Source organism: Prosopis cineraria, unplaced genomic scaffold (genome assembly GCF_029017545.1).
Source record: "Prosopis cineraria cultivar Desert tree isolate PC_DT_omini unplaced genomic scaffold, ASM2901754v1 PC10, whole genome shotgun sequence".
In the NCBI taxonomy this organism is placed as follows: Eukaryota; Viridiplantae; Streptophyta; class Magnoliopsida; order Fabales; family Fabaceae; genus Prosopis; species Prosopis cineraria.
In genome coordinates this window covers 38,717,967-38,742,504 of record NW_026555341.1, presented here as the reverse complement: position 1 = coordinate 38,742,504, position 24,538 = coordinate 38,717,967, and the positions used below count along the sequence as shown (strand labels likewise).

General features: G+C 31.8%; 1 protein-coding gene across 1 annotated transcript; it reads right to left on the bottom strand.

Moving 5' to 3' along the window:
* Nucleotides 1-1,309: 1,309 nt before the first annotated feature.
* On the bottom strand, nucleotides 1,310-11,967 carry LOC129323071 (uncharacterized). Its single transcript, XM_054969622.1, has 6 exons — nucleotides 10,457-11,967; nucleotides 7,254-7,309; nucleotides 6,527-6,757; nucleotides 3,080-3,371; nucleotides 2,463-2,659; nucleotides 1,310-1,755 (listed from the first exon to the last, which is right to left on the bottom strand). The coding sequence occupies exons 1-6, from the start codon at nucleotides 11,738-11,740 to the stop codon at nucleotides 1,602-1,604; spliced, it is 2,214 nt and encodes a 737-aa protein (XP_054825597.1). The 5' UTR covers nucleotides 11,741-11,967; the 3' UTR covers nucleotides 1,310-1,601.
* Between the last annotated feature and the right edge of the window lie 12,571 nt (nucleotides 11,968-24,538).

Genomic DNA, 24,538 nt, shown 5'->3' with positions numbered 1-24,538 from the left:
TGGAAGGTTTTGCAGATTCTGCAGTGATGGCTGGTCGCTTCTCTCTGGTACTGACCCTCCAATTTGAAGATCCTCCACTACATTTCTTGTCTGAAAGGAAATTTGATTGCTGCCTCTCTGACCAATCTGGATGGGACTCGGATCATTTACTTCTGAAGACCATTTGAATACCATTGAATCAAAGTTGTTCAAGTTCATGGTGCTTGAATCAATAGTACAGGGATTTGAATTTGAATCCTTCAACCACACTAATGATTACTCTAGTCCCACGTATCCAAAATCATTATAGGTGTAGTAACAAAAGTTAATTACATTTTTTATACTTATCTAATCTTGTGCATTAGGTGCCTTCTAAAAGTATACTTTGATTTACTTTATAAATTACTTACTGATGATATTATTTTATTTTAAATTAAAATCTTTAAATTATCGTTAAAAAATAATAGGGATGGAAAAAAGTAATATTATATAATTTTTTTATTTTTAAATTTGAGGATTATATTTAAAATTTTGTTTAAACTTAAGCTTGGAGCCTGCAAAGTTATAGATGATTGATGTTATGATGTGACAAAGTCAAAGTTGATGTTGGGAATGGTGACGATTCCTTCAATTTCAAGTGTTGGTGCATAAACACCGTATGTAGTTTTTTTTTTTTTTGAGTTAGAAACTGAGTATCATGAACAAACAAGAAACTAAAAGCAGATTAAAGGAAAAACCTAAAGCCGTATGTAGTATTGGATATTGCTACAATGGAGTCATGATCAATAAAAGGTCAGTTAGCACGGACAGAGAGATTCATTTTCTTCGTTTTGAAGAGTTGCAACTAACACACGCGTTTTTTGCATCTCCAAGTCATGGCAAGCGAAGGAAAAGACAAGCAAAAGCGAGTCATGCCTGCATGGTCAAACTGGGACGCGCCTTTCGACTTGGTTTTCTCCCACATTTTACCTTTTTTGGGTTTTTTTTTTTATTAACTTTTTGTCAAACGCTCATCTGGTCTTATATACAAGGTGTTTTTTTTTAAATGAAGTTAGTCCAATTTATAAGGTGTTATATTTAGATATCAAATAATATTTTTCTTTTATCCCTAATTTTTTTTAATAATGATCTCGTGCATCACACATCATTTTGTGCATCGCAAAGATTCAAAAAAATTAAGCTGTATTATCCTTGGCTCGTAAAGTAAGGTGGCTTGGTGTAGATTAATAAATTATACGTATAACTTATGTATGTTATGCACATTTGTTTCCTTTGCTCAGCGTTGATGTGACTTGTTTGAGCAAATCCTGTTGAAAACAACAACTTGAAATAGTGCCAAAGAAGAAGGCATTTGTCGACCCAAACACTTGGTATGTCACTATACAATTAGACGCCACGGATGTACACGTCTATGAAAAGAAGAATACAGAAACAATCTAAATAACTTTCTATTTTGCTATCGTATTGATTCTGAATTCTAAAGTATCTCTGTTGGGCTAAAAATAAAAAATCTGAAGTATCTCTATTTGGACTGTGATCAACATTTCAAAATCTGGGACAATAAACACTCGATAAATTCAGGAAGCTTTAAAAAGCTGATTCAAATGAGTGTACCCTATTTGTCAAGAATTTATTGACCAATCATAGTTTTGATATGAGATGCGAACAGGCCCACCATCACCTAAGATATGTGTCAAGAAGCCTGCTTTAGTTGCATCCAAGTAGTGAATTGCCCACTTCAGAATGTCTTTCCCTTGTCCAAAATCCATATCATACCTGGTAGTTAAATAGGATTTTGCTTAGAATCCAAACTAGTTAAAAGGATTAGGTTTCAATAAAGTTCATTAGACTAGATTTTTCTTGAAATTATATAGGCTTCTTATTATCTTTCAAAATATACAACTATATTTTCCCAAAAAAAAAAAAATAATGGATCTTTTCTAAGTTTTGCTAAATTTCAAATATCTCAATACTATTTTCAAAATCTATACAAACTTCTCTCAAGAACCTCCGCTTTTTTATGAAATTATATGGCCCTCCAGAAGATATTTGTATATATTTTGAAAATAAAGATGTTTGTATGATTTTTTTACACTTTGAATGAGGTTTGTGTTAATTTTGAAAATAGAGGGAAAGTATGTGCACTTTAGAACTGCATAACTATACTTTCTAGAAAAAAATATAATATGTTCAATTATGTAGTAATGTCAGCCAAAAGCATGTAATGCGAAGCTCTAAGAAAAAGAATGTACACTCTTTTTCTTAATGTGAAAAGCTTGAGCTCCAGAGTAAAACAATAGACTATAAAAAGTTCCACCTTTTCGGGAAAGTTTGAATTCTCCACCTTTAATTTTCTCAAAATTTGTATTGAACAACTTTATTTTGTACGCACAGATCTTCATTCTCTGTGTCTTTGCCCAGCAAAGTATAACTGAGATTCCTCCTAACTGAAAATGAATGTTAAGGGACTTTTAAACGCTTACCACTTGATAATACGTGTGAGATAAACAGTCCTCTTCTCCAGATCCACTTCTGCACCACCTTCTTCAAAGAATTCTCTTGTAGCGCGTCTTAGTTCTTCTACAACTCCATGGGTTGAAAAGAACCTTACCTTTGGGCTCGACTTTGTACCGCTACAAATTCCAAAGTGAATCAATGGATTCATCTTGACAAGAGCAAACTGCAATTTGCTGGAACAAGTTAATAACCTTTCTCCATAATCAATCAGATTATGGATACGAGGGACCAAGGAACAAGCTAAAAACCTCAGGAGTCAGGATGTGTTAAAATCTGAAGGTAGGAAGAAAAATTGTAGCTTCATTTTTCTTTTCTTAAAAAAAAAAATTCCAGAAAATAGGCACCCTCGTCTTTCGTTAACTTTTTAGTCCTTCAGTTTGTCAAAATGACGTAAAACCAAGTTAGTAACCCCAATTAAATTCAGGTGTTTAACAAATTAAAAAAAGAACAAAAGAAAAAAAAAACTAGAATGAGAAAAAAATCACTGCCAAACGAAATTGAGGTCCATAAACTTTTGGAGGACCAAATTTAGAACTTTATAACCTTGTAAGGACAGAGTGATTTATAATTGAATACTGTTTACCTCTAATTGCTTGTGTCCTGAGCGAAATGTCTTCAGCAAGGAATACGGTGCCCTCCGATTACATCTGAGGATACCGTTTTTAATGGAATTGAGGCAATAAGGGAGCCCTCCGACCACGTACTGGAAATCAGAGTAGAAGAAATTCCTGTCCAATACAGTCTGCGGAGACCCTACTCTGGTAAGAGCATGGATGACCATGGCATTGTACAAGTTCATGAAAAAAGCAAGCCTCTCGTTTTCTGATAGTTCCAAGAGGTTAATTCGTTGAAGATCCTGGGCCGCAATTACATACCTGGAATTAAAAAAAGAGAGGAATAGACCAAATTTAGACGTACGAAGTTCACCTGACATCAGAGAACACATTATTTCAATTTCTCAGTAAGTATAAAAAATCCACTGTTAGAACTACGGGTTTAATAGAAATAAACTCCGATCTTTACCTAAACTGAACAAGAATCTCTTACAATTTAGATAGGACCAAGGGGGAGAGTCTCCAATCTCCAATCTCCAATAAGTAGAAAATGAGATATTCGTGTCGTGTCCTCATGAAAGAGTCTTACAAAGATTATATAGCATGCAACTGCAATTCTACGGTTAAATGACAGCAAAATAAACTAATCTCCTGTTTAAGTGACAACTCAGCATATTAGGATAGGAATCTGAAACTGCAACTATGTAAAGTGGACAACACAGGGTAGAAGTTATTCAACATGTATAACTTCCTCAACAACAGAATCCAACTTTGGGTTTGGACTTGCGTGTTTCTTGCGCCTTTTATCTACTGGCAAGGGTCTGCTATCAGCCACCTTGTTGGTTTGAATAAAATGAGTAGTTCTGCTAGGATATTTACGAGTTATGATTGCATGCTATGTGCCAAGCACTCATGCAGAAACATGTGGCGTGTCTGGGTGTATTTGCATGATAAAAAGTAAACAATTAGTACAGGCAACGCAGAACTCAGGTTCTTTGCAGGGACTTTCAATAAGCTATCTATCTTTTTGAGCAGTTGTATTGGAAAGAAACTTTAGCTTTCCAGATCCTGAGAATCATATATATTGCAGCTGAGGTGCCTCGGTAAAGGGGCAAAAACAATCAAGGTTTCCTGTTATGTGTAATAGGAGGGAGAGATGGGGAAGCAAAGGTTGAATGATAATTCTCCTTGTTTGGAGAAACTTTTGCCTCCAAAATCCCTCAAGTTGTAGGTAGGGCTGTGCAAAAGTCTCCCAGTCCTGTTTGGTCCAGTCCAACCCGAGATGGTCTCAGTCTTGTTCGGTCTGTATAGTCACTGGTCCTTCAGGACCAAAAGGACTAAAAAGACCAGACTATTTTTTCGGGTTGGACTAGACAAGAGACCAGGCATCCGAACCACTTGGTCCAGTCCAGTCCTATTAATTTTTTTTATTATAATTATAATTAATTTATTTTTGACAAATGTTTAAAGTGTAATTGATGCTAAGGAGATGATTGCATAAAGATTTATTAAGTTTGTTTCTAAATTGTTATCGTAATATAGTGTTGTTGAATTTTTTGAGTACTGTTTTTATTAAAGTTTATAAATTTAAATAATTTAGACTATAACAAAAATATTTTTTTCTTATTGTTAGAAATTATTATGGATTTATTATTATTATAAGTATTTTTACTATCTTAATTGAGTTTATTATGTTGGAATGGATTATTGCCTCTCATAGAATAAAAAGAGGGAAAAAAAGTTAAGTGAGTACTGGACTGACAGGACCAGTCTCCCAGTCCTATGGACCAAGTCCGGTCCTGTTAATCTTCGGGTTATCACTGGACAAAACTGGACTACGGGTTGCCTAACCCAGTCTTTTTCATGAAAGAGACCGGACTTCGGGTTAGGGTGAAGTCCAGTGCTGTCCAGTCTTTTGTGCAGCCCTAGTTGTAGGAATGGTTCAATTTTTCAATTTCCTTCCTCTTCCCTCCATTATCCCTTCATCCTAGCACCAACCCAAAAGAATATAACACCACTTTCCCCAAAATCGAGGCACTTTTCCGAATAGACTAGAAGAAAGTTTCAAATCGCATGAGCACAAAACAGAGAAATGAAGGGAAATCCAAATTCAACTGTGAAAAGGAATATTTACGATTCATAAATTCAAGAAAAAAGTTTAAAAGCAAAATTAAATTCAGAAGTTGCTGCCTAAAATAAAAACAGCATACTTCATGGTTTTAATCTTCAAAGTGATGGGTTTAGCATTAAATTTTGATCGCCAATTTAATGCTTTCAGAAAGGGACATCCTCCAACTGGAACACCAACAGTTGGTAATATATAAATGAGCAAAAGCCAAGTGGAAATCCGGTATTAGACAGAGACGAGGTTGTTAATCCATTCATCGTTCATTCTCAAATAAATAACAATAAGGGGTTTTCATTTCCGAGGAAAAATAAAAACCAGGAAATCAGGAGGAAGCCACGGAGGATCAGGAAATTATTGAAATTAATTTGAACTACCAGCGGGGCATGGCAGATGTGCAAGGAATAATCGATCACATACCACAGGAAAGAATTTCTACTCTTCGCTCAAAATTTTTACTAGATACATAAACAGTCAAATTTTTACTAAAACAGTCAAATTTTTACTAGATACTTCTTTCAATTTAAATTATAAGATATTTTTTAAAAATATTTGACATCTCAAAATATAAGCCTCTTCAATAAAAATAAGATTTCATTAATGATATTTTTTTAATATTATCATTCCCATTATATTCTCTCTTTTTAATTTTTATAAATAGAGTATTAAATGAAGGACACTTTAAAAGTTTATATTTTTATTTTAAAAAAATAAGAAGAAAAATGATAATAAAATTCCTCTTAAATATATAAATGACAATTTGGTTCATCCAAATGTCATAATGCCATTGAAGTTTCAAAGATTTTTTTATCATTGATGAATTTATTTAAATGACCAAATTACCCTTGTTGAAAATAAAACAATTTACAAGTTTTGTTTAAATAGTCATAACTTTTCTTCTTATATTTGTAACAATACAATAATAAATCAAGAATTTAACATACAAAATTATAATTTGTTGTTGTATTGTTGCAAATATAAAAAGGAAAGTTGTGATTGTTTAAATAAAACTTATGAATTATTTTATTTTTAACAAGAATAATTTGATATAAATTCATTAATGACAGAAAAGTTTATAGAGATTTTAATGAAATTATGATATTTTAAATGACTGAATTATCATTTATATAATTTTTAAAAAATTATTATTATTTTCTCAAAATAAAATTATAAAATATATTTAATGTGCGTGCTCATGTGCGCATTTCATTTTGCCGTGTCAATGTGTCCATGGCAGCTAATGTGCAGCATAGTATGCTGTTATGCTCAAGAGTCAAGACCGCATTTCATGCGCATACAAATTATTCCAAAAAATAAATAATTTAATGCCATTCTGAAGCATAAAACTAACCTGCGAAATTCTTCGCTTTTGCCAATGGCTGCATAGTCAAGATATCGTCTGTCATCAGAAGCATAAGATTCGAGGATGGCAGACATAAGCTTGGTAAGCCTTTGGCATACTGCAACTGCAGGTTTCGGTTCACTATCATTTGTGATGGCCCGGAAATTAAAGCAACCGGTGATATATGGTTCGTGCTCAAGGAAACGGTAGAAGTGGTTTCCATCCTCAAAATCATCTTCCCTGCATTAGAAGGTTGACATTGACATGAAGAAACCTCCCAGAGAATAGTGTGTCATATACTTAGTTAGGAAAAAGACGTATCATTTACACTTTTGTTATTAGATTTTTCAATTAAAACATGATAGTATATAGTTCTTTACTATAATCCAATATTGCAGACAAGTTTATAGTAATCATCAATTTCAATATATCAATTCAATATAAATTACTAAAAAAATATAGAGAACCACACTGTTCACAAGACAAAAAACATTTGTTAATCATGAAATTCATATTGGGCCTTGTGCATGTGCAAAAATACACAAGAACCCCATTAGTTACTTATATAACGTATGGTTCTGTAATGAAACATATCCTTGTTAAATTATTATTAGAAAAGAATACTGTTATATTTCGATTGAAGAATTTTATAGCGAAGATATAAATAATTGAACTTTGATCTAGTCTTTTACTAATAGGTGTCCACTTTCATTGCTTTTAAAAGTTATTCTCTCACCCGAAAACGTGATGAATGAAATGCTTCTTGGATAACTGCTTTCCGATCTCAACAGCCTGATAAAAGTTCAGAATACAAACATTTAGTGGAAGTATAACAGATTTCACAGTTGAACAAACAAATATCGGAAACGTTTTTGTTTAAAGTGTCACATTCGACCGATATAGAATATCAAGAAATTAGTCAATTACTATTACTAGTGGCAAGGTCAGCTCTTGTGAGGGAATGTTAAATAGGGATAGATATCTGTGTAGGATATGAAGAAAAACATGTAATAATTCTAATATTGATGTACTCTCTCCGTTAAAAAATATAAAGTATTTTTTTAGGAGTTAAATGTTAAAAAATATTAGACATTTTTAGTTTTTTGAAGTGTAATCATTGTTTTTTTTAAATGTCCCTGTTAATGAATGACTTTATATTTATTGTAGAATATTTAATAGAAGTAAACATGAAAAAATAAGGTTAGTTTTAAAAATAAATAATTACTTTATTAAAAGATAAAATTTAATTAAAAATATTTTATATTTTTAAACGGAAGGTATATATATTGTATAAACTTTGTAAAAGTTCATCACGGGGATTTATTTTTCATTTTTGGGCCATCAACTGAAAGAGAAAGGTGGGCGGCGTGCATAGAAAAAGGAAAATCAGAAACTATCCATCCATCCGTCATCTATCAATAAATTTATATATGATGCAATGGCTATGAAAAAAGAAAACAAGTGAAAGTTGAAGTTTGAAAAAATATTAAGAGAGCCGTAAACTTAAAGTGCAAGGAATCGTGAATCTATGTCATCATTTAAATCGCAATTAACATGCACAGTTATTCAATACTTTGAATATATATATATATATATATTGAAAAAAGTTAGATCAGTGTTACTTGCTTTTATAAAAAAATCAAAATTTTAATTTGTATAATATAATAATTTTAGAAACTACGATCCTAAGCTTATCAGTTATTTGTGTGATATGATACAAAACAAAAACAACTATTTGCATCATATCGACATGTAGTTTAACAGATCTTTCCTCCAAAGAATAAAAAGTGAAATTTTTCTTTGGGGGGGGGGGGGAACAAAAAACAAAAGCAATATATAAGTTTTTGGAGTTTTTTGGCCAATACAAGTTATCAGGAGTTAGGACACTGGGAAGTTTCCGTGACATACCTACTCCGGACAGATAGAAGCAGAACAATATAATAATGAGAATCAATCATATTTACTTGTGAAATCTCACGTTTATTACGATGGTCCATTTATTTGAATTACCTTATTCTATATCATCAATTTAAAAAGAAATAAAAAATTATACATATATGGATATAATTCTCTGTCACTTTTCATTCCCTCTCTCAGTCCCTTTTTTACCTCTAAACCCATATGAACATAATGCATCATACATTTAAAGGAAAAAAAAAATCTAGTACTCATTCTCTTGCCCTTACAAAATGAAACAGTGAAGACGTATATATGACATTTGGATCATATATAAAGAATTATTGATATTTTAATCTCTTGGAATAATAAATATCAACAATTTTTCAGTTTTTGAAATAGGGGCTAAAATGTCAATAACTCCTCTACAAAGAATCAAATGTCACTCTTACTAAATCAATCAAGGTCACCCGTTCACAACCACATAACAAGTACAAAAAAAATGGTTCAGCGATAATATGATAAGATAGATGTTAAGTAAAATTTTATTCGTTACCACATTATCGTCATGTGAAAACTAAATGACATTCTGCCTATATTGCATGTTGAGACAATTATGAACTTTCTTATTTTGAAGCCGCTGTTTCTCCGCTCCAGTATCATAATTCGTTAGACATTAGGCTCTCGTGCGTGTCATTATTGCTGTTCGTGTTGGGCCTCTGGAAAAAGAATTTTTTATTTTTAATCATTTTTATTAAAATAATAATAATCATCACGTTATATATAAAAATATAATGCAAAATATTATTATATTATTATTTTATTAATTATTATCATTATCATTAATTATTAACTATCACCTGACTATCATTCATCATGGTGGTTGAAAATATTTTCTTTTAACGTAATCCGAGTGCATATCTAATTTTTTTTTAATTTTACATAAAGTTTTATTTTAATTTTTTAATTATATATTTTTTTAATCATTTAATTCTAATAATATCAGTTTTATTAACAAAAAATATATATGAAACTTTTAAATATTAATAAAACGTTCTCAAATGTTCATATTGTAAATTTAAAATTTTAAAATAATAATAATTAATACAAAAATAATTATTTAAAATTAACGATATTAAAGTTAGAGAATTAAAAAATATTTTATGAAATTAAAAAATTAAACTGAAATTTATATAAAATTAGATGATCAAATAAATACTTTAGCCTTCGAGTATATCATTTTAAATAAATAACAAAAAATAAATATTTCAATACTACACATCATATACACATAGTAACTATGCTACTTAGTTAAATTAGTTAGTCGAAAAAACAAATGTTTTAACTAAATCATTAAAAAAAGAAATAAATTAAACATTAAACAATTAAAAAAATATTTAAAGTAAGTTTCATAAGAAATGAGTTAATAAATAGTCATATTTAATGAAGAAAAAGACGACCCTACAAACAAAATGTTGCAATCCGACATTGTGGTCAACTTAAGCAACCAATCACTGATTGACAATCAGTGAAACGCGCATATCATAAATTACATAATGCAATGACAATGAGTTAACATTCCAATATTTTTTAAATTTTTTTTTAAAATATGTATTATTATCGTTTTGTTTGACACAAGAGGCTATCATCCATAAAAGATTCAAACCCTCCGAATTTGAAATTGGTAAATTTTACTATAAATTTTTTTCTTTTTAGTATTTTTATTCATTTTATTATTTTTTATAAAATATAAAATTTTCTCCCTTTTTCTTAAAAAATAAAACTTCACATAAATTCAAAGGATTTAAATTCCATAAGTAAAATACTAACTTACCAAAGGTTAAGAAGTGTGAGGAATCAGTATATGCATATTAATGTCAGATATTCATTTTAGAAGCGTGAGGAATTAGTCTATGCATATTAATGAAAAATTAATTCTATTTCTGTCAATTAATTGGTTGAAAAAAAAAAAGAATTGACCCCAACGGAACTAACAGGAATGGAAAAGAACTAAGCAACAACGGCGGATCATGCGTGGCGTACCTTCTCACGGCCGCAATCCGTGTGGCGAATGAGCACCTCCACTAATTCTGCCGCAGAAAAGCAGTTATGGATGATTTTCATCTTCATCGTCATCACACGGTCCTGAATGGGTAATTTCTGCCTCAGAACCTTGACGTATCCCACCAACTCGTCCGTCCGATCATCCGCGTTTGCATAATCGAAACCGTACACTGGCGGTGCAGGCGCGTGATCGGGACACTTCACGGTCATCACCTCCTTCCACAACTTCTGCTCGAAAACCCCACTATTCCTCAACGAATTCAACGCAACCAATCCACCAAACAGTTTCTCGTTGAAGAATATCGCCGGCACCGCTGTAGTACCCGTCCTCTCCCTCAGCTCACTCTCTCTCTCCGGGTACACATCGACGTTGATCTCCACGAATTTCAGACCCGTCTCTCTAAAGAACTTCCTCACCGCCGTGCTGTCCCTACAGTTCGACCTCGAGAAGAAGCTTATTCTTCCTTTCATTACCTGCTCGTCGCTGGTTTTTTCCTTCACCACGACCTTGAGACCAGAAAGATTGAATTCCATGACTCTCTGTTTATTCTTCTTCTTCGACTCCTCATCGTTCTCGTCCATCAAAGACGAAATCCCTCTCGCGATCGCCACCGTACGCTGCCGGAAGAACTTTCCGATGGCCGGCATGTCGACGACGGAGAAACTCGTTGTGTCATCGTTTTTGGCTGAAGGAGGATTTTCGATCCCCGGAGGCGTTTGTGGCTTCGGAAGATTGGAATGAGGCAGCACAAACAGCAGATGGCCGTTGGTATTATGATTGGTGTCCGCAACGTCGTCGTTTTGGGCCGTCGAATTCAAATGCTCCTTTCGTTCGTTTTTCAAATTGATTTCACTATCGGCGGAAACAAGATCACGCTCATGAGGGACGTTATCGCTTTGAGTCGTAGATGGTGGAGAATTCGAATCCTTAGCTCGTTCGTTTGTGAGATCAATTTCATCATCGGCCGAAACAACGTCAAGACGAGGCCGAACGTCATCGTTTTCGGTCGTCGACGGGGGAGAATTCTCGGAATGAGGTTGGGTAATTCGTTCTGTTTCGCCAGTGATAGTTGTTTCAGGGTGAGTAGCGGCTGATCTGCTGGCGTGAGTATCGGCGGAAACAACATCAACGCGAGGGAGGACGTCTTCGTTCTCTTTCGCCGATGATTCATCCGTTTCTGTGGATGTTATAGCGGAGCGTGATTTCTCGGCTAATTTGTCCAACTCTTGAGGATTCGGAATGCCTTCTACCTCGGAACCCATTTCGGTAAAAGAAACTCAGTCACATAAAACCATGGAGAGAAACAGAAACAGAATGAAATGAAAAGAGTGAGGACGAGGAGGAGGAGGAGGAGGAGGAGGAAGAACAAGGAGAAGAAGAATGAGGAAGAAGAGGAAAGAAGTTGCAGCGAAGAAAACAAGAAGTGGAAATGGATGGGTGAATGAGACGGACGATGAAATCGGAGGGGTTTAGCTTTTATGGAGGAAATTTAAAGAAATGGGAAGAAGATTGAGTGAGGTTTAGTGGAAGAATGTACAAGAAGAAGAGGTCAAAGACAATTAGCAATAAGACATATATAATCTTTTTTATTTTTTTTGTTTAAAAATGATGAAAAAATATAACTTTAAATTTTATATTTTGTTTAAATTTTATTATAAATTTTTATATTTTTTTATTGTTATTATAGATTTTTATATTTTTATTTTTTGATTCCTTAAATCTTTTTAACGATTTGCAAAACTTATAATATTAAAAAAATATATAAAAATTTATAACAAAACTTAAATAAAGAACAAAAAGCAAATGGATAAAAAAAAGTAAAAAGTAAATTATCTTTTGTAAAATCTTTCAAAAGCAACAACCATGATTTTTTTTTTTTTTATTTTTAACAAGAAAAGTCTGAAACACATTGGAATGAATGAATTACCGGATCGAGTGGGCGGTGTTACAGATTTTGAGCCTGAACCAAACTATCAATTATTTTTTTCTTTTTCCTAAAAATAGAGATAAAATTAAAAATGTATTTACAAGCATCAAGTTCAGAAAATGTTTACTATTTATAATGAGAACGGGTATTAAATATTTAAATGGACACTTATTTTCATGCTAAATATTTGAATTTGGTTGTTAGGAATAAATAGTTTCTAAATTTAATATTTATAAACTATAAATAATAGGGAGAATGGCATATAGGTCCCAATGGATCAATTAATTCAACTAATATTTCAAGTGTCAAATTTTAATAATTTGTAAGATCGATTCTCAATTTTAAAATTTTATTGTGATGAATTTATAACTTATGTTTTAAATTTCAACATGAAAAACAAATTTGTTTATCCTTTAACTATGTCAAAATTTTAAAAATAAATTGTAAATTCATTACAATAAAATTTTAAAATTGAAAGCTGAACTCGTAAACTTTTAAAATTTAATATTTGAAAGCTAAGTTGAATTAATTAATTTTTTGAACGTTTAGGTCATTCTCCCTAAATAATAAGCATAAAAGATAAGATAATCAACAGATAATTATAAATCACATGTGGAGTACCAAGTTGGAAAATACTTGGTATTAAAGGTAAAGAATTGAAAGTGGGGGCCTATCAGTAAAATTGGGTGGATCACCGATCACTGAACGTGGCGCTGATCTTGGCACTAGGCTTGTGGAAAGTGGAAACTATGGGGTTGACAGGTCCAGTAGCCTCGCAATATTATCTCTCTCTCTCACACACTCACATATATCAGCAAGTTTTCTTATTCAGAAATATGTCATTTTTACCTCAAACTCATCCTTACATGATTTTAATAAAGTAGCCGAGTAAATTATTTTAAATTTTAAATCCAATAATATTATAGATTTTAAATTTATTTATTATGTAAATTATTTTCTCAATCTTTAAAAACAGTACAATTTAATTCTCATTATTAACAAAATTTTGACAAAATACGACTTAAAAGATTACAACAAATAACAAATATAAAAATTATATATAGTGACTTAAAAAATTATAAAAAAACAATTTTTTTTATTTTCTATCACTTTCCAATCAATCAATTGTTAAAGTTAATTATTATCAATGACATGGCTAAATTACACACTTTTTAAAATTTCAAGAAATAATTTGCATGATAAACAAATTTAAGATTTATGGTATTACTGAATTTAAAATTCCTGGATTGCTTTGTTAATTTCCCCCAAATTAAAAAGGGATGCAATCAATATATAGCACATTTTTCATATAATGTAACAGTGCAATTCGCAATAAAGAAATTTTTATATACCTTGCTTGAGGGTTGAGAGTATATTTAGGAGTTAGGACGGTTCATCATCTAATATTATGTATAATATATTAAAAAATGTTTCCAGTTGACATTCAAAGGCCGTCGTCCATATTTCTCCAAGTGGAAGCTCGTTGTAATTCAAGACTTTTTCCTCTCTTTTGTTCCCTTGTTGATAAATAAGACTCTTTCCGTCTTGAGCAACAATCAAACATGTAAAGCAAGCTAAATCTGATTTTGACCGAAAAAGAAAGTGAAATATATATATAAAAAAAGGGGAGGCCTCATTTCTTAGAAATAAAATTGATATTCAATGCTATCAAATCATATTTAAATATTGTTAAAAATCTAAATGAGATAACCCTCTCAATATGTTTTCTATATTTATATAAAAACTATAAAATACTTAAACGATCATAATTAATTTTTATTACAGCCAATATTTATTGAATATTTTTGTATATGTTTATAACTTTTTATTTATTTTTTAATAAAATGGTAGTTCATTTGATACTCATAAGTCATAACAATTAAAAAAGCAAACCAAAGGTATTATTAATTATTAATAAATAATAACATTTATTATGAAGACATTATCATTCGATAAAGAATTTGAATTTTAAATTTGTTGAAGTTTTTAAAATTTTCATTTAAATTTTTTAAATAATTTATAAAACGGAATAAATATAATATTTTTATTAAAAAAGACTTAAACATTAGTTTTTTATGTCAAACTTAAATCGTCTAAACTTTTGTATTTCATCTAACTGACATGTAGAAATCCAAATTTTCCAATTAATGACATGAACTCCAAGAAATCAGGGTAGAGTCATGCCCATATTTTCATTCTTAGGGGAAAAAATCTAGATCCGACTGGATACATTCTTTTAAAAATTGGAGAGCAATTAACTTCAATCACGCGGCAATGAAACACGACTTAAGTCGGCGTTTCAGTAGCCTGAACGTAAATAATTTTGTTCACGACAAATATAGTGGGGGAAGTTTGTGATGGTCAACATAGTAAAATTGCATAATTTTATTACAAATTAATCCGAGGATTATGTGCATTCATTTTATTAATTTATTTTGGACATGATTTTTTTTTTTAATTTTGTTGGTGTCACAGCTAGAAATACAGGGCATGTTTGACAACTTATTTTGAAAAAAAAATTTTGCTCTAGGGATAGGTGATTCAAGCGCCCATACTTCAACAATTTTATAATTTAGCCAACGGTTTTGATCTCATGTCAATCTGATATCAAATAAAGAATTTGAATACCCACGATCACAATTTTACATTTTGCCTCCAAAACCATCAATTAAATGTCCAAATCTCACACCATAAGCCATTAGTATATATAAGGGCTTGAACCACACTCAATAAGTCCTAATACACTTGTCTAAATAGTCACAAGTATCAAATAACTTTTAATATAAGAATTGATTACCCAACCACCATAAAGCACATAAAGAGGAGTTGTAAATGCAACTTTTTGTATTCAAGCTAAATAATCACCCAAATCATGTAAAACTCATTTAAATTGTCAAAATATACTTGTTCATACCATCTTGGTACACTACCATAATCAGAGTAGGAGTTTGGACCCTATTATAGTTAAGAGAATCCAAAAATGTCTAAAATTAATGTTTAAGGCTACAATTGTAAGTGGACTCCAAATAAATATAAGTCAATATGAAAGACCCCTAATTGGCAAATGTTATATTTAAATTACACATAAATGATAAAACTAGAGATATTACAATTAACTACTTAGTCTCAAGCTTCAAAGGGCTCCCCTTTGTCCTTAGCTTGATCTTCGCCTATAAATATTCAACTAAGTGAGTGAGATAAACAACTTAATAATCAAGTAATTTAATCAAGTATATTAAAGCGTGACATTCACAACAATTCAACATTTAATATCACATAAGGCAAACCAACATTGTTCACAATGCATCATTATAATGTATTTTGCATGATCAAAGGCAATCACCTTATATTACTTCTTATATCATTTGACTGAATCCATGGGTTTTTATCTCATATAAGTCTAGCCTATGTGACCAGACTAGCCTTACTTGCCAATCGTAAGGGGTCACCAAGTCAAAGACTCCCACACTCACTATCGGACTATGGATTTCCCCTACTTGAATTTTGGGGTGTCATAAGTGCCTGGCTCATACTATCCAATCTAGAATCAGTAATACTGAGCATTGTTCCTGACTTATGCCTCACCCGTAGGATGTTGGCAATACTAAGCACATATAGTAATGAAGAATGCCAACCATTGTGTGCAAATTCAGCGAAAGCTACACCACATGGATTTTTTTATCATAATCCTTTTACTACTATGCTGGGGTGAACTCACACCTATTATGATCATGCAAGTTCAATCAACAAATGTGAATCTAAATTCATATATATTTTAGTAATTTATCATCCTCATAATTTTCAGAACTTGCATGCTTATCACAATCCACACCGCATCATAATTTATAATAGATCATCATATAGTCAACTTATAGTCAATTCAAGCCCATAAGTCATATTTCAAATATCATATAACATCTATATAAACATAATTATTAAGCATTTTATCACAAATATGTATCACAACTCTTCCAACATCATCAATTATGATCACTCATCATGTTAACACATTCATCTCGTAGGCTCATTTCGCTCATTTTAAGCCATCCATAATAATGCTTAAAGTGCAAGTACAGATACAATGATATACTATAATTAAATTTTCGGTTATCTTAACTTTTGGTTTACCAACCAAGAGTATCTGTGAATATCAAACGGAGCATCTAATAAGCTCAATAACACCAATAATGGTTGATCTATAATCAAACATATCAATAGTCATTAATGACTAATTATCCTTAATTAACTCTAATCAAAGCCTAAACTCAAAAATCTCATTATGGTCATCTACCCACAATCAAATTCATTTTTAGGTTCTATTAGCTCACTTTTCAACACCATTAATAACTTATAACCTTCTTAGCTAACTAATTAACTTTAGGGTTTACTCCAAACCTCACTTTGAAATTCTAAAACATCATTAGTATCATAACTCAAAGATTAGACACTTAAATAAACATCCATTAATCCTATTGAAGTAGAATTCTAGGCAAAGTCACAACCTATTTTTGAATTCCTGAAGAACTGTCTAAAAACAGTGATGAAAATGCACAAGAGAGGAAGAAAAGAGGTTGTAGGCACTTAGCCAAGTGATTAGAAGATCCAAATAGACTCAATTAGACATGCACAACAAACCTTAGTAGAGCTATTCTCATTCACCTTCAGGCTCTCACTTAACTCTCTAATTTTCTAAGCTAAAATGAGAATTTAGAGCCTTAAAAATTAAACTTTGGCTATGGTCAAATATCAAAAATTAAGGTTTTGAACATGATCTATCTAATTGGGCCCAAATATTGACCTAATACTACATAGGGTCTAATTTTAAGCCCTAATTAGGGTCCGATAAACCCAATAGCCGTCCACTCATTATCTTTTAATTCAAGTTAACTCTCAATTATCTAATTTATCTTTAATTAACCTATTAACCTTAAGTTAAATTTTTTAGGATGTTACATGAACCATTCAAGTATTAATACATGACATCTACAAAATTGCAACTAGCTTCTTGGGTAATACAAGTTCAACACAACTTTTTTTGTATGCCCTTTGAAAGAGTTACTGAAAACTTAATTCTCCAATAGAAAAATGGATGCCATACAAAATTTTTTTTGGCTCATATAAACACAAATTTATAACAGAACAAAGTTTAAACTTTAATCACATCAGAGAATCAATCATAAATTTGCTACATAATATAGGCCAAGAGTATAACCTTTAATGGTAGAAGATTCAAAAGAATAGTCTAATAAAAAGGCGAGTGAAACACATGGTTAACAATTAGTCTTGCAGCTACTTTGTGCCTTTATGGTTTGCTGCTTTGTCTCAAACTTAAAAACACACGTTTGAGAGCTAGCATATGAAAACAAAACAATTAGTCTCAAATTTTTGGTTGCCTATTATTGTTACGAAAATTTTTTGTCTACTATTCCCGATGATTTCAAAAATTAGGTGTTAGAATTTTATACCTTCATCAAATTTTCTACTAAACCCTTACAAAACATGAATGAAGAGACATCACTTATAGGGCTTCGATAATAGTCTAGTTTATTATAAACCACAAGTCCACAACATGTGCTATGTCCAGATCATGAAGAACTTCCTTCACCCTATAATTCTTTCCTCAACATGTGCAGAAGGTGATGCAAGGAACTACACCATTCAGCTTTAAAACATATTAATAGCATAATATGAAATAAAACAAACTTAAAGTAGCTCTACAAAGTTGTACTACTTCTATGGCAGTAAAGTAAATCAATAAAAATAATACTTGAAGTTTCCAATATTGCTAACAACTCAAGAAGTGGAGACCTAAAGAGCATTGATCCCAAGCAATGATGAGATCAAATGAACAAAAATATGGTCTTTACTCATCTACACAAGATTAAAAATTCAATAAAAAAAAACATGAATGTTGGAAAACCATGGATACAGATTCCTTAAAGACCAAGATTTATGTGTTTGAACTATTCATCCTTTAGATTTAGAAAGATCTCTATATCACAAGCATCAATATCTATATCACAAGGTTAGTGTTCATCCCTTCTTTTGCTTTTGTTTTTTTTTTGTTATAATATTTACACTAACAGAAGATACAAATAACAAATTTATGTCATATCAATGTTGGCATTAAAAATGAAGTTGTTCAATTTTTGGCTTATTGTTTTCAATAGTTTTGTAGCATTTATTGGTTGGATAAGCATAGCCAAAAATGATTCTAACAACACAGAAAAATATATTAATTTTTTAATATTACAAATTGAACCTCTAGCATTATGAAAGATGATAGACTAGGATGGTATAAAACATACACAAGCACCCTAGTAAGAAAGGATCCTATCATTTTGTGTTCCTAGCATGAAGAAAAGGAAAAATGTTAAGCAAAAGTATAATGATATGATAATTAAACTTCATCTAGAGCAATTTCACAAATTTAATAAAGGAAGAAATCACAAAGACACAGTCTTAAGGAACAAGGGGACATTTCAATATTGTAAGGCTCCTTAAACAATGATTATCAACGAGAAAACATGGAATAGTAAACAAGAGAAATTCAAAAGTCTCTCCTACTAATACAGGTAGCAAGTAAACATTGAGCCCTATGGTGAATACAATTTAAATTTAAAAACATTGGTATCCTACATCCTATCGTTTTTTATGATTTGTAGTTGACTTTCTTTTTATACCTTCTACAGCAACCAACCATAGATTTTTTGAAACACAGGAAAAAAGAAATAACAAATAGAACATGAAATCAATTCACATATTCTGGAGAAGGGCATCTAAACATTCAAAATGTGATTCTTGGCAACATAAATGGTAGATCTAGACCTTCAGAATTTAGATCTACAACAGTGATGAATTTCTCTATGACACATTGACAATGATATGCTTCTCCAACAAAGTCTATGACTCTTGCAGTGATGGGTTGATGATTGTATACGGAGGACATCTTCCATGGAGAAGAGTGATGAGAGAGTTGAAACCACAAGGACATTTTAGTTAATTGAATAGATTGCTTTATAAATAAAATATTAGATTTGGTTTTTAAATTTGACTTGATCCTTGAGAACAATTTATGTTTCAACCAAGTCTTTATGATCAATTTTTTCAAAAATAAATATATATCATAAGTTTTTCTTTCAAGATTTATTTTTTTAATAAGCTTTCCCTACGAGATTTATATTTTTGGGGGAGCAAAATTTTTGGGTTCCGTCTCACTATAGTGAGATTGTACAATGATACTATTTTGAGATTTAACTTTCTGAACAATAATGGAACGAGAATAAATAAAAAAAAGGAGGGGAAAAGTAGTTTGAATGAGGAAAAAAATAAATAGTCACAATTCACAAATGAAATAATAAATATAAAATGAATGATATTTGTTATGTAAATCATGAACATTATTATGGGTATAAAAATAACAAAAAAAGAGGTGTAGAATAAGAAATTAATATTATCAATTATCGGGAGTGAAGAAGGATCCAACTGGGAGGCAAGGGATGGGGCCCCACACACTTATACTCTTCTGTAGCAACAATTATGAGTCTGGCTTGTAAAAAATTTTAAAATAGATTTTGGCCCCCATTCAATATTTTATTTTCATGTTGGCCCCAATCCGTTAGCTTCCAGATCCGTCCATGATTGGGACTAGTTAATATCTAAAAGATGGAGTTATATGATACACACACACTACATATATTTATTTATTTTTGGCCAAAACAACATATATTTATTAAAAAAATTGTAAAATGTCTATAGGGGCAGCCACTTTCTCAATGCAACAGATAAGTCTGTCCCTTATATCTATATATATATATATATAAAGGAGCAATTATATTAATAAATAAAATGGAAAGGTCTGTCCCTATATATTAACAATTTATATAAAATCATATCTCCTTAAACAATATAAAAATATATTTAATTAACCGATAATTGTATTGCAGTCATTATTTCTGGGTCAAGTATATTTAGAAAGAGATGCAGGTAATATCGCCTTTTCCTTAATCTATTTTAACGTTAACCTTAAAAAATATTGGTTTTTTTTTTATAACTCTTAAGATCAAATGTACAATCTTTCTAGTTTTGTGAAGATTTGAGATTTATTGTCACTCAAAGCGAGTCAACCTTTCTAAATGTCACTTTAACAACCTTATCACAATAATTAGGTTTGATTGTTCGAATACATCCACCCGTAAAAAGAATTTAACACTAATGCAATTATGCCAGGAAAAAAATAATACAAAATCAATCATTTGTTGTTTATTTCTAATTGGATGATATTGATATTAACATTAATTTTTTTTTATTATGATAGATTGATTGCATGCTTAGAATCTATACATGCCTAAAATAATTCAATAAGAGACCATGATGATTTCTTAGTAAGAACTGAGAACTGATCTTGGCTCCCCATGCCCTCATTGTGAGGGCATGAGGGACCAGGCACACAAGAAGTCGTGAACTATGAAATTCCAATACCAACATTCACGCTAAAGTAACAAATTAATTATCAATATTTAATAGATTAAACTATACTTTTAGATTTTTTATTTTTATACACTATTTTATTTTAATATTTTAATTTTATAAAGTGTCTTTTCAATTCTTTAACCTTTAATATTGTTAGTTTCATAACAAAAAAATTTATACCTTAAATTTTTAAATATTGACAAATTATTCTAAAATATTAATATGTTAAGTTTAATTATTCTAAAATAACAATGATTGGCATAACAAAATAGTCATTTAAAACTAATAATGTTAGAATTAGATAGATAAAAAGATACTTTTTAAAATTAAGAGAGATCAAATTAAAACTTTATATAAAGTTTGAAGATAAAAATACCCTTGAGCCATATTTAGCATTATATATATAGTATAATATTAGCATGCGATGTTATGTAAAATTGCACTTCTTATTTATTAGCTGGCTTGTTTGAGCCAAAATTTTTAATTTTCTATATTTATAAAAGCATGTGTATATTTCACATTTTTAAAAAAGATATAGGAAAAATGTTGGAATATTATTTACGAATTAGCATTAATTAATAAGCCCAATAGTTTGGTCTTTATGATCTTGTGTGGACCGTGATAGGTGGATCACACAAGTGAACCCAATGGACAGAGGCCCAATCCACAACCTAGTAGTCGTCAGTTATTTTCTATCTCTTAACTGACTGAGTCGGAGATAATAGATAATACAATTATTAATTATTTAGTAAGGCGGTTACATATCTGATCTATATAAGTCGATCAGTCGATAAGCGCAAATACACAACTCATTCTTCTACTTCCATTATCCCTGAACTCTCTGAAGACTCAGAGGACTTGTGGGTTGTGTACCTCTCTACACTCGGAGTAATCGAGCTTTCTTAAGCGCTCATGGATTTTTCAGGTACGCATACATTACTTTATTTGTTTATATGAATTGAGATATACAGATTTCACACGTGGCATCAGAGCCTGGTTGTATGAATATTAATTTGTATATCTTGATTTATTATCTTATGAGCACGCTGAGATGGTCCTGACTCCTCATATTATTCAAGACTTGTAAGTTTAACTTATTTACAAAAAAAATTGCTATGCCATCACCGAAGAAGAGCTCCATAGACGTCAGACAGCTGCTTCAGGTGCGTCATCTCTCCGTGGTTGCAGCGTCATTCTCCCCTACTCATGGCGCCGTTCAATCACGGACTGGACTTAAGTCTCGTGAGCTCCTTGGCGAGGAGGACATTGCTGGAGCTGCGATGTGGCGGACGTTCTGGGGTCGTCGGAATAGGGACGACGCCGTCGTCTTCTCCTCTGGACTCGATCGTCGATGTCACCCCCTGCCTCATTCACGATGCTGTCACAGCAACGCAATCTCCCTCCCATCTTCCTTGCTCCTCTTACGCGGCCCAACAGACCCAGCACATTCTGGGGTCGCTAGAACAGGGATGACACTGTCGTCTTCTCCTCTGGACTCGGTCGTCGTCGTCGCCCCCTGCCTTATTCACGGCGTCGTCACAATAGCGCAATCTCCCTCCCGTCTTCCTCTCTCCTCCTGCGCAGCACAACAAACCTAACAACAGGGTCATGAAACTGGATCCTAGGGATTCAATTTCATGGGTACCGGGCCCAAAATTCATTTGGGCCCAGATTCATTATTTAAAAAAAAGGGGTTTCAGTTAATTACGTTTTTTGGCCCAGTTTTAAATTACCTCTTTTGGCCCATAATTTCTTGAATTTATGTATTAGCCCCAATATATTTCTAGAAATTACAGTTCAGTCCCTTAACTTCCAGAATTTCCATTTTGACCCAAATCTCTTCTAGAATTACTTATTTGCCCCTGATTACCTTTCAAAATTTCACTTAAGTCCTAAATTTGTTTCCTAATTCTCAAAAGACCCTGACGACCTTTTAAAATTATTTTGTTTTGTTCTAAGGTCATAAAGTTTGTGACTTGATGATGCTTAGAATCTTATAGTATTGATAATGAATATACCCCATAGGTGTGACATTATTAATGTAATTTTGATGGTTGGTTTTGAGGATAGGCTAATAGCACTCCTTTAATATGTTAGATATTTGTTATATTCTATAAGTATGAAAATGTTTATTGCATTATTTTGTATGGACTTTTGTATGAGCTAAATCTTTTGGTATATGAGCCTTCTTGATGCATGATTATAGTTGCATAATTGATAATCACTTGTTGGGAAATTTTGTTTTATAATTATGTTGTGCACGTATAATTAATATTTTTCATTTTCTGTTTTACGATTTCAGTTTCCACTTTTATGCAACTATCCTTTGTAAAGGCTCTCAATGGGACCAACTATGATGACTGGAAAGAGTCCCTAAATATGTATATGATCATTTCTGAAAAAGATTTAGTTCTGAGAGAACCCAAGCCTACGGATCTCTCTTCCGAGTCCAGTGCTTCTAAAATGGCCTTCCATAAACAATGGAGTGAGTCCAACCGAATCTGTCTAGCGATCATCAAGTACATAATTGAAAAGGAAATTAGGGATAACATTCCTGAAAAGGATACTGCAGTAGAATACTTGAAAGCTATTGGTAACAAATACAAGAAGCTTCACAAGACTCAAAAGAACTACTATCTGTCATTTCTTGACAATACTCGATATGACGGAGTTTCTAGTGTCAGGGAGCACATTCTAAAGCTTGTTTATTACTATAACAAGCTTAAGTCATATGTGATTAATTTGGGTGAAAGTACCTTGGTTTACTGTGTTCTTCAATCACTACCATCAGAGTACACATTCTTGAGGACTTCATACAACTCACAAGAAGCTGAATGGTCTGTTGACCAGATGATATCGATAGTCACTCAAGAAGAGGAAGCTATAAAGAAGAATTCATCTCACTCAATAAACTATATTTCTTATGGCTCTAGCAGCAAATCTGGAGGATCATATAAGAAAAAGAGAAAGAAGCATGATGCCCCAAAGCCTAATAATCCAATCTTTAAGAAGGATGGTGATAAGAGTGAGAAGCCAAGGAAGAAACCCTTTAAGGGGTTATGCAATTATTGCAAGAAACTGGGTCACATTAAAGCTAATTGCTTCAAATTAAAGAACAAACAAGAAAGTGAAGGTACAACTCTTCAAACTGTCGCTCTAGCTCTAGTTTGTTTTAAATCTAACACCATTGAAACTTCCTTTGACTTATGGTGGCTGGATTCTGGTGCCACTGTACATGTTGTGAATTCTCTACAGGGGCTAAGAAACCAGAAGGCTCTAAATGAGGCACAGAGATCAATCTTTAGCATAGCAGGGAGCAAGGCATCAGTTGAATGTATTGGAACTATTTCTTTATATTTAAATTCTGATCATGTTTTACATTTGAACAATGTTATTTATGTACCTTCTGCGAAGAGAAATTTAATTTCAACTTCTGTATCGGATATTTTGTGGCTATTCATTCTTCCAAGGAAATGAAAAAATTAACATTTATTTTGATTCCATTAATGTTGGTGTCGCTTCCTTGATATATGGTTTATATCGATTGAATGATTGGTCACTTGAACTCCCTAATCTCCATATCAATGCTGCTATTGGGCATAAACATTAAAGGCCCAATGATAATTCCTCTATGTTATGGCATCGTCGTTTGAGTCATATC

Coding starts and splice junctions, on each gene's coding strand:
- LOC129323071 (XM_054969622.1), bottom strand. CDS start 11,740: ATGGGTTCCGAGGTAGAAGGCATTCCGAATCCTCAAGAGTTGGACAAA. Junction 3,372..6,526: donor AAAAGCGAAGAATTTCGCAG/GTTAGTTTTATG, acceptor TTTTAATTCCAG/GTATGTAATTGCGGCCCAGG. Junction 1,756..2,462: donor CTCACACGTATTATCAAGTG/GTAAGCGTTTAA, acceptor TTTAACTACCAG/GTATGATATGGATTTTGGAC.